The sequence below is a fragment of the Vigna unguiculata genome, chromosome 9 (genome assembly GCF_004118075.2).
Source record: "Vigna unguiculata cultivar IT97K-499-35 chromosome 9, ASM411807v1, whole genome shotgun sequence".
NCBI classification, from domain to species: Eukaryota; Viridiplantae; Streptophyta; class Magnoliopsida; order Fabales; family Fabaceae; genus Vigna; species Vigna unguiculata.
Genome location: NC_040287.1, coordinates 43,220,329 through 43,234,512, shown reverse-complemented (window position 1 = coordinate 43,234,512; position 14,184 = coordinate 43,220,329). Strand labels below are relative to the sequence as shown.

Here is a 14,184-nt window from a genome sequence, read left to right as displayed (position 1 = left end):
TACATTTATTTTATATTATTTCTCATTATTTTTTTAAATATAAAAGTAAATGTTGTTAAAATATTTTACCTCGATAAAAATTGTGGAATGATAATAGAATAGAATTCAAATGTATCATATAAACTTTTTTTTTTTTCATTTTCTATTCTCTGCATCCATCTTAATTACGCTCCTTCTGTTACATTCTCCTACATTTATTTCTTGAAAAGAAATAAATGTAATATAACATTAAAAACAAAGGTTCATGTATACACATTCAATATATATATAATGGTAATCCGGATACCTATTTACTGTATAAACGCAACTTTCTCAACACCAGAGTCATTATCATTGAATACTTTACCGTTCAAAATTGTATACATTTATTGTAATCATAAAGAATTTTCAATGACCTAATATATTATTTCCAAACATGATATATATTTTCATTTTATTTCCAAAAATTAAATATATTTCATTTTATTTATGAAAATAAAATATATTTTACTGTATTTTTAAGTCAGTGTAAATATGGTGACTCCAGTAATGACAACATTTATTTTTTTTCACTAGTAGTTAACATTTAAATGATTGTTTGAATTATCGCTCAATTGACTTAAGTTCACTTGAGTGATAATGGTTTGCTTAATCTACGAGTTCATGACTTGAATGGGGTGAATTAAGTAAGTGTATCTCACTCAATTCATAAGTGAAAAATGTTGTCCACATGTCTTCTTATTATGCACATTTGATGAAAGTTACTTACCATAGTTAAGTTTCTAACTTTTGAAGTATTTTAATAACTTTAAAAGATAAAACTCTATAAAGAAAAGTAGTGAAACTTAGGGGTTCATCCCTCTATACCCGACAATGAAAAACGAGTGAATATTCTACAAAGTATTTATCGTAAAAACATTCTGTGTTAAGTATGTCTCCTATAAATACAAGAGGCAATAATATTGTAAACATCAAATGTTAACATATATGTAAAGAATGTTGTATAAGACATTATGTATGGAAGTAGTTAAATTGAAGTTGAGTAGATTTTGTGATAAAGAAGTTAAGAAGTTAGTGCGTTTGGTGCAGAGGATGATTCCAAAGGGACAAAAATATACTTATCTCTTCATCCAAGACAACCGAAAGAGACAATGCCCATTATTTTTGGTTCTTTAATTTAATCCTTCTCAACCAAAAGCCACTGAACATAGCAATAAAATGGAATTGGTTCTTCTCATTTTGCTGCAGCACTCAAAGAATTTTAGTAACTTTAGAACCCAGGTTGCACCCCCACCATTTTTTTCTTCTTTTTTCCTTTTTAAGATTTCTCACCATGAATTATTTTATTTGTTTCTAACAGTTATTTGTACGCATTTATATTTTCAAGGGAATAAATAGTATTTTTTTTATATAAACACAAAATAAAAGGTAACACCAACGCGACATAATATGGTAGTTTTCATATTTATTTACGAAGAGATGATTGTTATGCACGCCATCAAAGATATCGGTTAACATATAATTACTCACTATTTATAACAAATATTATAAATTGTTATTATGATTAAAGTTAATTATCACAGTTATATACTGTTTGTTAATTACAAAAGATTTATAATAGTATTATTAGGTTATATTTTTCATATGTGCGGTTATATTCATTTAAGATATTATGGTGATTTTATACATATAAGATATTTGACATTATTTTTATTTCTGATATCTTAAGATAAGAGTGTTATGAGTTTTTATTTTTATATAATGTTTAACTTTGTTTATTAAATTTAATATGAGACTTTTAACTTACATTTAGACTATTTCTGACAAGTATTATAAATTATTATTTTAACTTCAAGTGTGTTTAAATAATTTTATTATAGTCAAAGACTGAATTTGAAATATTATTTATTTTAAAATTTAGAGATTCATCACAAGTTTAACTTTTATAAGACATGTGAGAAGTTGATTTTGACAAAAACTTTTAAATGATAGAAACTTTTAAACTTATCAAAATAATACTTATTCAAAATATCAAGACATTGCAAATATAGTTATAGATTATGTCGGGTTGAAGTTTAAAACATTACCTAAATTGACTAAATTCTCTATTATTAAGCTAATATCAATTAATGTACTAGAAAAAATTACTTAAAAAACAAAAGATCAAGCAATTTCTTTTAATAAAAGCTAGCATGCAATTATAAATGTTTTTATTTTCTTTTACTTTTTTTAAATTTGTTCCAATGAAAAAAAAAACTAATTTCAATTTTAAGTGAAAACTAAGTAATCAAAAACATATTTACCACTATTTTAAAATACATCTGTGTCTAAATGTTAGGTCAGCCTTTAAAATCGATGACCATCGCCTTTAGAACTATTCCAAGTCAAAACATGTTCTAATGCTTTTCCGCAATAAAACGATTTTTGGCAAAAGAAAAACGTAATGTCCTCAACTATGTTTCATTATCAATAATCTAAATGCCAGTTCAACTTCTTCAACTACTTAACTCTCTCATAAGGCAACTCCAAGAAACACAGCCACAAAAAGACAATAGGCAAGGCAAGGCAAATAAAGAAGATACTACAATGCACAAGTTCTACATACATGACGCATCCTTGTACAACGTTTAGCCATGAAATTGCAAAATACTGTACAGTAAGAGATGTTTCTCTGACACTAATTTAATTAGAGCCCTACAACTAATTGTGTAGAAAATCACAAGAATCCCCCTTCCTGCAATGTCCACTCTCATGATACTTGCAAACTCCTCGTTGTCCCCCGAAAGGAGGCCTGGAAGGAGCTCCTCTGCCAAAGGATGATTGCCTGTTCCATGATTTACCACCATAACCAGAATCTCTACTTTGGGTACCTCGATCCCCTTGGTTAGGGAACCGCTCTCCATTATGACTTTGCTCATTTACCCACACGCCTGGATTCCCTGCTGGTGGAACCCAAACAGGATTGGCATTTCCAGGTGGTAGACCCTGACCAGGCCCAGCCCAACCTGCATTCACATTTACATGGGAACGGCCTTGACCAGGCCCAACCCAGCCAGCTGCATTCACTGGAGGTAGCCCCTGACTAGGGGCAGCCCATCCTGGATTTGAATTTCCTGGTGCTGGCCCTTGCGCAGGCATCCAGTTTGCGTTCATATTGGCAGCAGCCCAGTTCATATTCTGATTTCCTGGCATGGCCATCCCCCAAGGCAGATTGGGTGGAGCTGGAGAAGGAGCTGTGATGTTTGGCTGACTACTTGAAGCTGGTGGTCTCCAAGGCTCGGGTGTATTCATGCCCAGAAATCCAGGTGTGGGTAAACCTGCAGATGGATTTCCAGTGTTAAAAGAGGCAGTGTTCTGCACAGATGAAGCATCAACCCAGGGGCCATGGGATGCTGGCTGGGCAGGCATAGTAGCAGGGTTTGGTTGGGATGATACACCTCCCCAAGCCTGCAGTTCTGGCCTTGGAGCCCCAGCAGAACCCCACCCTTGAGCTTCTGCATGAGAGTTGTGGCTACGCACAACCTGGTTTTGCATATTTGTACCTGCCATTTTGAGGTCAAGCCCTGAAGGCAGAACAGGTGCCACCGGTGCTGGTTGAGGATGTAACCTAGAATTATCTGAAGATGCTGAACTAATACCGGGTTGTGATGAGCCTTTTTCAGGATTTTGCACTACCAAAGAGGCCTGCAAACCTCCATGATTGCCTGGGAATGAATTTCCTACTAGAGACCCAGGCAACTGGACAGGTGTTGGTGACCATTTATTTTCAAAAGCCTGCCCCTTAGTCACACCAGGGGTAGTCTGAGGTGTAGGTGAAGGAAGATTTGTTGTTTCATTTCTACTACCAGCATCAGAACTCCAGCCGTTTGCAGGGTTCTTGGGGACCTCAACAGCCAATGGAGAGGTTCTACTTGCTATAGAATTCATATTATCTTTAGATCTCCAACTTCCTACTGTTGTTTGTCCCGGAGAACCCAGAGTACCATGTGAATTCAGAGATCCACTATTTTGATCAAATGTTGGTCTTTCTCCAGCTTGACCTTCCATACCCTGTGCAGACTTCCTAGAGTACGAGGCTGGGTAATGTAAATCATGCACCTTTTGAGCCTTCTCCACCATCGATGGTTCTTTAGCAAAATTCCCTGCCAAGGCATCTGTCACGAGTATAGAATCATCTTGCTTCTCAGTGGTTCTCCAAACCCTCAAATCAGCGGGAAAGTATCCTGTGTTGCTCCATTTACGTAACTGCACCATAGAAAATGGTCCCTGAATTTTTCCAGAAGGATCCTGGTAATGCCACATCTTTTCAGTTTCATTAATTTTCAAAGCTGAAGGAGTTATTCCAGCGGAAGATGGTGCTGCAGAAGCTTCCAATACAGCAGTAGAGAAAGAATCAGATGTTACCAATGACTGGGTACTTTTAGCACCACTTTCCAAGCTTGAAGAGAGTTTTTGCCTCTCCCAGCTATTAGATAGTTGTGATTCCCTATCTCTTCCCTGGTGCAAATGAGTATCATTCAGTACCTCGTTAACATTAGAAGCATTTTCACCTTTGATTGAAAAACCCTTATTGGACAAATTTCTGCTAAGCTCCTGATTCGCATTTGAATAATTCCTCGTTCCACTCCAAGAATCATTTGAAATAGAAACACTTCTAGGAGAAGCAATATCTCTCCCCCTCCTTCCAAAGGAAGTAGACCCTCTAGGTCTCATGAAGTTTTCTGCAGACGTAGAAAAAAAAAGGAGTTTTCAAGCCCAAACTTAATTTTATTTGGTGAATTCTACAAGTTCAAACTGTTCTAACAACTACCTCGTCTTTTATCGTCCATTTCATCTTCGTCTTCTTCAGATTCATAACTGGGATCCATGTTTGGATCCACGTGTATCTCTGGAATTTCCTCTAACCTACGTTGACGTTCTTCAGGTGTCTTCAAAAGCTGCAGTTTCTCTACACATTCTCTAAGCGTGAGAGCATTAGGTCAAGGATCAAGCCAAAATTAAACTATTTTGTCAATTTAACATAATTACAAAAAAAAAATGTTTGCTGCAAATAATATGATAACTATATTATAAACTAGTAGGGGCACCAAATATTACCTGTAGGACAAAAAATTTAAAATGATTATTATCCATTTAAATCCAAAGACTGGACCAAGATAGCATAAAAAGACAATGAAAAATCCTTACGTGGAAATTGTTAAATATCACCACATCGAACACAAAAATTGCAAGAGAATTCTTTCAAAGCATTTATCCAACCAACCATCCATTTAACTGAATAAAGCCAGACAAGTTTTTAGACTTCATATACAATAGACAAATCAACTTTAATTTATTTATTTTGCGTACGTTTCACCAGGAAGTTAAGCTCCTCAAGCCAGTACAGAGCAGTTAATAATTTATAATTTACGGATGAACTTTACTAAGAATTTATGAATTATCCATTCCAAATTTATATGGAGCTGTAGCAACAACAAATTTATAGAAGGGACATACAAAAACAATCCACAGATTTCTATCTCTACATCCTGTTAATGCCATGGATGGGTGTTATAAACAAGACTGAAAGTCGAACGTTAAATTGGAGGAAAGGAAATCAAGCAATGACACTAGAAGTCAAAATACGTCAAGGAAACGAAAAGCAACAAGGACAAAATACGGCCAGATATATCATTATACGTATTTGAAAATTAGATAAAAGAAAAGGATATTCTTTTCGGCGTCCTTTCTCACTGGCTCTATCACGGAGATGACTCAGCCGCACTATCTCAGTTTCTAGCCACTGTATTACAAATATAACCAGTTGAAATAGATTACAAATACCAGTAAATATATTTCAAAATTCACAGATAAGAGGTTGAGTAAAAGACAGTATATCATTAAGAAATGAAATGCAGATGCAAATTGGAGGATGTAACCAGAGACAGATCAGATGATTTTCTCAACAGTCTTGTTAAACAGGAATTGAGTTCTCATTAATTTAATGACAGTTAGCATATTCACAGAAGAAAACTATACATCGATAAAACTGAATTTGTTAAATTGACAATCATTCTCTTGAATACATCAAACAAATCATGGTATAAACGACACACTGAGAAATTAGAAATTTTAGAAAAGATGCGTAAGAAAACACATCACAGGTCCAAATAAAGTGTACAGAAAGCAACTTACATCTTTTACTCTAACTGCCTGAAGCACCAGTGCTTTGTCCTGTATGTCACCCTAGAAGAATAAATTTTAGTCATCAGAACAAAGTATAACATCTGATACCTGAAAGTGAGTGTATTGAACATAAAATTACCACAGTTAGCCGATTTATGAGACCACACTTAATGCTTTGGCGGAGACGTTTGCATTCATCCTAACAGAAAACCAATCAATGTCTTAAAGAAGGAAATACATTAATTAATCTATGCAAAAGTTTAATTTGTTTAGATTATCAATTCTGAGAGAATCTAAAATACACAAATAATTAATTCCCACCATCATATGGTTAAGATTCTACTACCAAATTAGTCATCCAAAGATTCGTTTATCACTTTCACCTCATTAGTCACCTACAGATTTTGTCAGCAAATTAGTCCCCAAAAATCTAAAGCATCAACACATTCATCACTATGAAGGATTGAAGTGGTGGATACAAAAGGAGAAATCAAGTGTTTTCAAGGGACTAACTTGGTGTAGGTTTCTATTGCAAAAAAGTACTATGGCACACTCATTTTGAGACCCAATTTAAAGACTGACTCCATGGTTAAAAAGAATGGCTGTAATATTGTCCCTGTAGCCTACTTTTGACCAATTGAAGCAACCAGCAAGTATAGTTGATTATCAAATAGAATGTCACCCTTCATTCAATTAGATTGTTCTAGAGTTTGGGGGTCCATATGACCATTATCATGCCATGTTTTAAAGTGAGTAAGATACTACTTTTAAAGTAAATTATTTTAATTAAGCATAACAGAATATCTTAAAAAAAAAATGGAAAGATAAAACTGCTGTTATTGAATCACCTCTGTGAACTCCTGATTTGAGATAATATCAATAGATACAATCTCTGTCTTGTTTAAATTTAAGATTTCTAGCAACGTATCTGTCATCCTTTTACCAACTTTATATGGCTCTGCTGCTTTGCATGTACCTGACCGCGTAGATAATTAAAAAAAAAAATTAAGTTTATTCTATATTGCACATATCAATTGCAATAATGTTATCTAGATATTTACCTACAACCTGAACCAGCCTATATAAGTCTTGCTTCTGACCACTGCCAGAAATTCTTATTCTCACAAAAGAACCAACAACTTTATCGTGAAACTTCTCTGTATCTTCAAGTAGATCTTCAACCAGATTTCGTCGGAGATAAATTAAATTAATATTATGGTTATCAATAGCTGCATAATCATCAACATTAGTTTGAAGTCCTCTGTCATCACCCTTTTTGCGATTTTTACGCTTCTTATCTTTACCAGCTTTCATATATGAATTGGGATTCCCATCTCCTTCCAAATGACTAATTTCAGTGTCAACAACACTTCCCTGCAGATCTTCGGCCTGAGAATCCTCTTTCAGAAGGAAATGGGACTCAAGAAGCTTTAACATCTCGAAATGTCCCACTCTTGGTTTACCAAAAAGATTTTGAAGTCTTGCATCACATATAATCTGACTTTTTCGGCGAGGATCTCGAAGCTTATTTCTTTTAATATACTCAAGCAAAAGAGCCTGCACATCAAACTGAGATAAAACAGATTTGTCTCCATTTCTCATGTGCATAACAAACTCCAGAAGCTCTTTTGAAGCCCACTCAAAGCTGTCATCTCCTGATGGCCCATCAGCACCGGACACTGTCACGGCACCATTCGAATTTCCTTCTTTGGAACGGGGCCTACCCCGTTTCTTTGCCTTTCTTCTTTTAGGGCGATTCGAATCATTTTCATAGGAGCTATCAGAATCTGATCCTCTATCATTAGTGGCATCAAAAAGTTCATCCGGTGATTCCTCCTTAGAATGAAGCATATCAGATCCCTTCCAAGGGTTTTTAGCTTGAGTGATTTCATCAAATGTTAGAGATAGTTTTTCTTTTAGATCTATGTAGTAGTCCTTGAAGAGATACTCCCAGCTGTTTTTGTCATCAAAATCTACTTGTCCCTGCACCAAGCATGAAAAGTAATTATTACTATAAAAAGGTAGATGTCCGGTTTAAAATCCTTATAATATATCTATATTTTATGTATAAAATATACTACTCATCAGTGACACGTTAAACTCTAACTGAATCAGGGGAGCCAGTTACATATCAAACTCTAACTGAGTTAGGGTAGCCACTAGCAGACCTTGCGTATATAAACATCCAGTTGGCAAAAGGAACTACTTTACAATGACTACACCAGACATTACTTTTGCTCCTTCCAATTGACTTATGGGGATGTTGTTAGGTACAATAAGACTGCATCAGGTGAAGGGCTACAGGCTATACTGAATGAAGATGACAGTTATTGTGAACTTGTTGAAAGAAACTTGGTGTCATGGAAAATCAGAAGAGCAAAAAGTTGTTGAAAGATTCAAAGCAAAGGCCATGTACCACACCATGGAAGAATCAACCACTGAACATCAACATATGTGGAAAAAGTCGTTGTTTTAGGAGCTTCAAGACAACCAAAGTCTTTCCTGAGATAATCACAACTATAGAGATTGACAGTCATTTTGTGAAATGAAAGGTTCATTCAACTGAAAAGAACAGCCTTGCCTTTGTCGACTCCAACAACCAGTTAACTAAAAGATATATTCATTAAATCCCCCTTAAATGACTTCAAGTTATTTCATTCATAAATAAGTTTGCAAATTTGGTACATATAGGCTCCTAAATAGCGAGGAATGTTAGGGTTTAACACATACGTCTTAAACTCTTATACTTCATGCGTACATTGTATTATTTCTCAAAATTATTCGGTATTGTAATCTATATTGTAACATAAATAGGAAACCGCCAACAATTAGAGTAAACAGTCACATTTTAATACGATTAGAAAAAGATCTTTTTGAACCAAGCAATTTTCAACCATGTATCAATATTTAAATTCTATATTATGGATCTCCAATCCCCCAATAAAACGGAAAAAGTAAGATCTCCGCATCCATCTGTTTTTAACCACCATAGTCATCAATATTAGATAGAAGCCAGCACCAAAAATGCTATAACTGGATACCAGATATTCGAATTACCATAATTCTGAAGACTATAGATACAAGTTAAATTAATATTACACATAAATGTTCAGAAATATAAAAAGAGACTTAAATATGTATTTTGTTCCTAAAAGTTATTGAGTTTAGATTTTGCTCCCTAAAAAGTTTACATTCCTATAAAATTTGAAATCACTCCTTTTAGTTCGTATAAAATGTGTGAATTTTAGTTTTAGCACCAGAAAAAAAAAAATCTTCGATTTTCATCCCACCAAACTTATCAATAACTGTTTTCAGTTCATAATATTCATTTTAAGATAGATGAGACATTTATTTCACGAACTTTTAAGAGTTTTTTAGATGACAGATGTCGACACTATATTACAACACTAGCATTTGTGACTTGGAAGATGATTCATCTTTTTGTTCAAGACATAAGTAGTTAGTTAGTGTCATATAACAGTGTGAATCAAACGTAATTTTCAATTTTGAATGGATCAATACCAGAACTCACTCATTTTTTTCAGGAAGTAAAACTATATTTAAGCCTATTGGAAAAATAAGGAAAGTGAAAGATGTATTTATAATTAACAATTAGAATTCACGTTCTTAAACAAAACATACATGTGAATAATAAAAAAAATATATGGGTTTGATTACTCATTTGATCACTTCAATTACAAAATTTTTTCCTCCTCAGTACCCATACTTAACATCTTTTTTTAGTCTCTATACATATCATCTGTAATCCCTTATAGGCCTTAGACATATCATTTTAATCTCACACGAGGACTAAACGGATTAAAAATTATAAGCAGGGACAAAAAAAAGGATGTTTTGTAACTATAGGGACTAAATAAGTAATTAAAACAATTAAACAATCGTAAGCCTCCAAGTGGATGAAACTAAGACAACTTCAAGTGTTACAAATGAAGTCGTACAAAAAAAGGACAATCACAATAGAAGGGGGCCATCAGTTGAACAGAATGAGGACTTGGATACACAAAAGAAACAGAAGGATGAGTGATATAACAGAGGCAGGGCAAATCCATGAACCTGTCCTAGACTTCTGTGAGAACTCGAGAGAAAAGAATAGAGAATGAGTTACCAATTGACAGAACAGAAGTGGGAAAATATAGAGGCGGGTATGCCAAGGCTTTGCAAAAGTTGCGGAGCTTGGGTGGCAAAAAAACAGTGAGCATTTGGGTATTAGTAGGTTTGTGTTGAAACAGGAAGGAGAGCATTGCATATAGCAACCTGATTGGTTAGGAATTAAGAAGTTTGAATGATAAAACATACTTTATGAAGCAATTTTGGCCACAGCTAAGGAGAATTTGATAGGTTAGTAAAACATCGCTTTGGAAAAGGTGTCTAAAACCCATCATGGTTGCACAACTATAGCACATAAAATGCTGCAATTTTGGCCATGATTGCTGCTGTGATAGCCTTTACTGAAATCCACTCCATTATGTGAGCCTTGTATTGCACAATATTGCCATGTTAATATGCAAGTACAGGAATGTGCGAAAATTCTAAAGTGTAACCCAAGATAAAACCAGGGAGAGAAGTTAGCAACAGTAGGAGTAAATACTAAAATAACAGACAATACCACTTTGAAACTGCATGAAGCATGGCACAAAGATAAAAACTTGTCATATTTTCAAATAACAAGAAAGAGAGGTAGGAAGGGATGTTGTACCACATTGCTTCCCTGCACATTCTGTTCAATCAACATTACAGTTCTCATGCATGTCTCACAAAATCCCTTGTTTCCCCTGACACATAAGATAACAGCGTCTTTGATGCATCCCTTGCACAGAGAAAAAGTACATGTATAGCACATATAGTTTGCATTCTTCTCACAGTTGCTGCAAAGATGCCAACCTGGGGTCATGTGAAGATCAAACATATGCGAAGTCAGATACAGTAAAGCAATGTATTGCAAAGATGATTTGCAAGTCTGATACCCTAGGATTCAAAATAAGTTCAATTATGCTTAGAAAAAAACATACAAAATTTAATATCAATAACTGTTCCTGCCAAACAAGGTTGTCAAAACAAATAATAAAAAAGGGGAGAAGCGTGACCATTCATTAAAGTGCATTGAAGTTTAACAATTACACTCCAAAGATAAAGTGTACTGATGAGAGAAATTTGCCACAGAATTGATCATAATTTAGTGATTTAGAATCTTTCTAACTTGTCCAATCAAATACAAAAAGAAATAGAATTAGCATAGCACAATAACAGAAACCGTCTTAAAGAATTGATAGTGATACTAGTAATACACCTTGCAACCCAAATAGCAAATATCAATAACCAAGACATGAGGAATTCATGCAAATTTGATCCCATGCCGCCCTTAAAATAATCCATGTAACGAAACAAATTCTAAAATGAGAACTGTTTGGACATTTACCTAAGGACATCTAGGACTCAAAAACCGTGTATAAACAAACATAAACAGTATGGATTGTTTCATGAATTGTACTTGGTTGATCAACAAAATGAGTTCAGAAACGGATTTGTGGTCGGTTGATCATGTGAAAATAAAACTAATAGACACTCGAGTGCAAAAAGTGTGTCAAATGGAAGATAGTTTAACAAAAAAAGGGTAGAGGAAAACCTTAAAATCATTAAAAGAAACCATTAATGGATCCCAGATTTTATAGAAAAAATGTTATTTGATAGAGTGCAATGGAACTAACTGAGTTCATATAGATAATAACACCTAGTGGGAGAAGGTTACTCCACAAAAAAAACCTTCTATCTTATTGAGATCATGCTCAGCTCAAAAAAAGGACACTGTTTCATACTTTTTGTGGAATATTTTACCTAACAACTATGTTCCAGGTGTAAAATGGATTTTGAACCCTATATCATGGCAAGGCCGCTGTGGCACGAAAAAAGATGGTATCAGAAACTCCTCCAATCTTTGAATCCTATGGCAGCTCCGCTTTGCTACCCACTATACAACACTATTGACTACTGTGTAGCAGGCACTGGTACCCTAAAAGCCTAGCCAAAATTGCAGTTGTGAGCTATGTTTTTAAAACCTCAAATTTAATTTATATATAGTACCGATGCAAAACATATTTTACACATGCATCCAACAATATTTGACAGTTTGACGATATGATTTTATTCATTAATGTGATGGCGATAAAGTAAATTCCTATTGGGTGTTTTAGGCCAACAGTATATAGAAAATAATTCATCTTAAAATCTTCAAAGTAACTTCACAGCTTCAAATCTTACGTATCACCTACATGACACCAACAAATATTCAAACTCCAAGCCAGCTGTAAGTTTGATCTCTCCAACCCTTAAAAGATTTCAAAGAATGACAAGGCTACAACACAATTAGCACATGACAGCGAACATCGAACTGACTGACCGTAGAAAAAAGAGAAATTGAACAACCACAACTACAACGCTGAGACAATACAGAATAAGGTATGAAACATACCGCAATTCCACTTTCCCTTTGCTCGAAAGAATGCCTCATCACGATTAACGCAGGAAGGATGGTAAGCCTTGGGACATCCCCTGTTGAACATCAAAGAGATGGCAAGGAATTTCCACAACAAACGTAAAAACAATGGATACAAGTAGAAAAATAAGAAAAATGCGGCCACAAGTACAAAACTCAGAGTCACCTGCGGTCACAGAGCACAAGGTCACCTCCATCAAAGCAAATGAAACAAACATCCTCTTCCGTCTTTTTCCTGGACGCAACTCTCCCTGTAGTCTTAGCATTCTTCCCAGCCCCACGCTTCCTCTTCCCACTACTCACACTCTTCTCCTCCTTCTCCTCTGTATCTTCTGTTTTTGCCATTCCAGCATCAGCATCTTCTTCTCCCTGTTGCTGTTCTTCTTCTTCTTCTTCCTCCTCCTCCTCCTCTTCACCTTGTTGCTGTTCATCTTCTTCCTCATCCACTCCGTGCTGTTGTTTTTCTTCCTCCTCCCCCTCCTCCCCATCCTCCTCCTCCTCCTCCTCTCCTTGTTGCTGTTCGTCTTCTTCGTCTTCCATCAAAGCGTCTTCGTTTGCGTCATCGTCCCCAATTTCGTCCTCTTCCGCATCAATTGCCAAATTCGCTTCCTCTTCGACGTTCTCCATCTCCAACGCCACGTCGTCCACATCGGTGACCTCATTCCCCTTCTCCTCAATTACCTCGTCCATCACTTGCGCTCCGACGCCCTCGTCGGACTCAACCGCCGCCTCCATCGTCGCATCTGGTTCAACAGCGGCGACCTCATGCACGGCGGCGGCGGCGCTCAGCTCCCCCACGGTATCGGGCTCAGGGACTTCCGCGGCGGCGTAGGGGATATCTTGCATGTCGGTGTGGCATTGTGCATCAGAGTGTGATTGGAGTGAAGCTTCGTCATCTTCGGCGTCCATGGAGAACAGAATAGGGATTCCAGGAACAGCAATTTGAATGTTTAATTTATGAGTAAATTAAATAAAATTGAGAAAAATGAAGAGATTTAGGGTGCGTGGAGAGGGTATATAGAAGAAGGTAACAGAAAGGGAATGAGAATGGGATGGAGAAGGGTGCGAATGCAAAGCGAAGTGGTTCTGTGTCGTGTGTTTCCCAAAGACCAAACTATCCTTCATTCCTGCTCAGAATCACCATCTTCCTGCGCCGTGCCCTAGCAATCACAATACCAATAAGTCCACCACCTTTGGCCCGATAACTTGGCCTCAGCTTGCTTTTTGCTACCGTTTCTCAAAACACTTTTTCCTTTCGTTTTCTATTCGCACCTTCCTACCATGTGTTTATACAAATATTTTCTCAGAAAGATATTTATTCAAGTTTTCCTTTGTTAACTTCTTCAATATATTTTTAAAATCACTTAATGAAATGTTCAGTAGCTTTTTTTTATTTTCAAATGTTTTCCTTACGATATGTTTGAATCTTTAATATTACTTTAGATTATTTTGAATTAAATTTTTGTTTATTATACAATTCTTCCTTTTAATGAAATATTATATCTAAATACAAAATCTAATTTAATTTT

The 14,184-nt window shown here is 35.5% G+C and overlaps 1 protein-coding gene across 2 annotated transcripts; it reads right to left on the bottom strand.

Moving 5' to 3' along the window:
* Window positions 1-2,449: 2,449 nt before the first annotated feature.
* On the bottom strand, window positions 2,450-13,879 carry LOC114163874 (zinc finger CCCH domain-containing protein 19-like). 2 transcript variants are annotated; one of them, XM_028048248.1, is made up of 11 exons: window positions 12,822-13,879; window positions 12,632-12,711; window positions 10,862-11,046; window positions 7,206-8,127; window positions 6,993-7,120; window positions 6,284-6,343; window positions 6,154-6,204; window positions 5,691-5,761; window positions 4,790-4,944; window positions 3,522-4,700; window positions 2,450-3,296 (listed from the first exon to the last, which is right to left on the bottom strand). In XM_028048248.1, exons 1-11 carry the CDS (start codon window positions 13,562-13,564, stop codon window positions 2,680-2,682), a joined length of 4,191 nt encoding a protein of 1,396 aa, XP_027904049.1. In that variant the 5' UTR covers window positions 13,565-13,879; the 3' UTR covers window positions 2,450-2,679. The 2 variants fall into 2 exon arrangements, with proteins under 2 accessions (XP_027904049.1, XP_027904048.1); XM_028048247.1 differs by having other exon boundaries at window positions 2,450-4,700; window positions 12,822-13,878.
* Window positions 13,880-14,184: the final 305 nt, after the last annotated feature.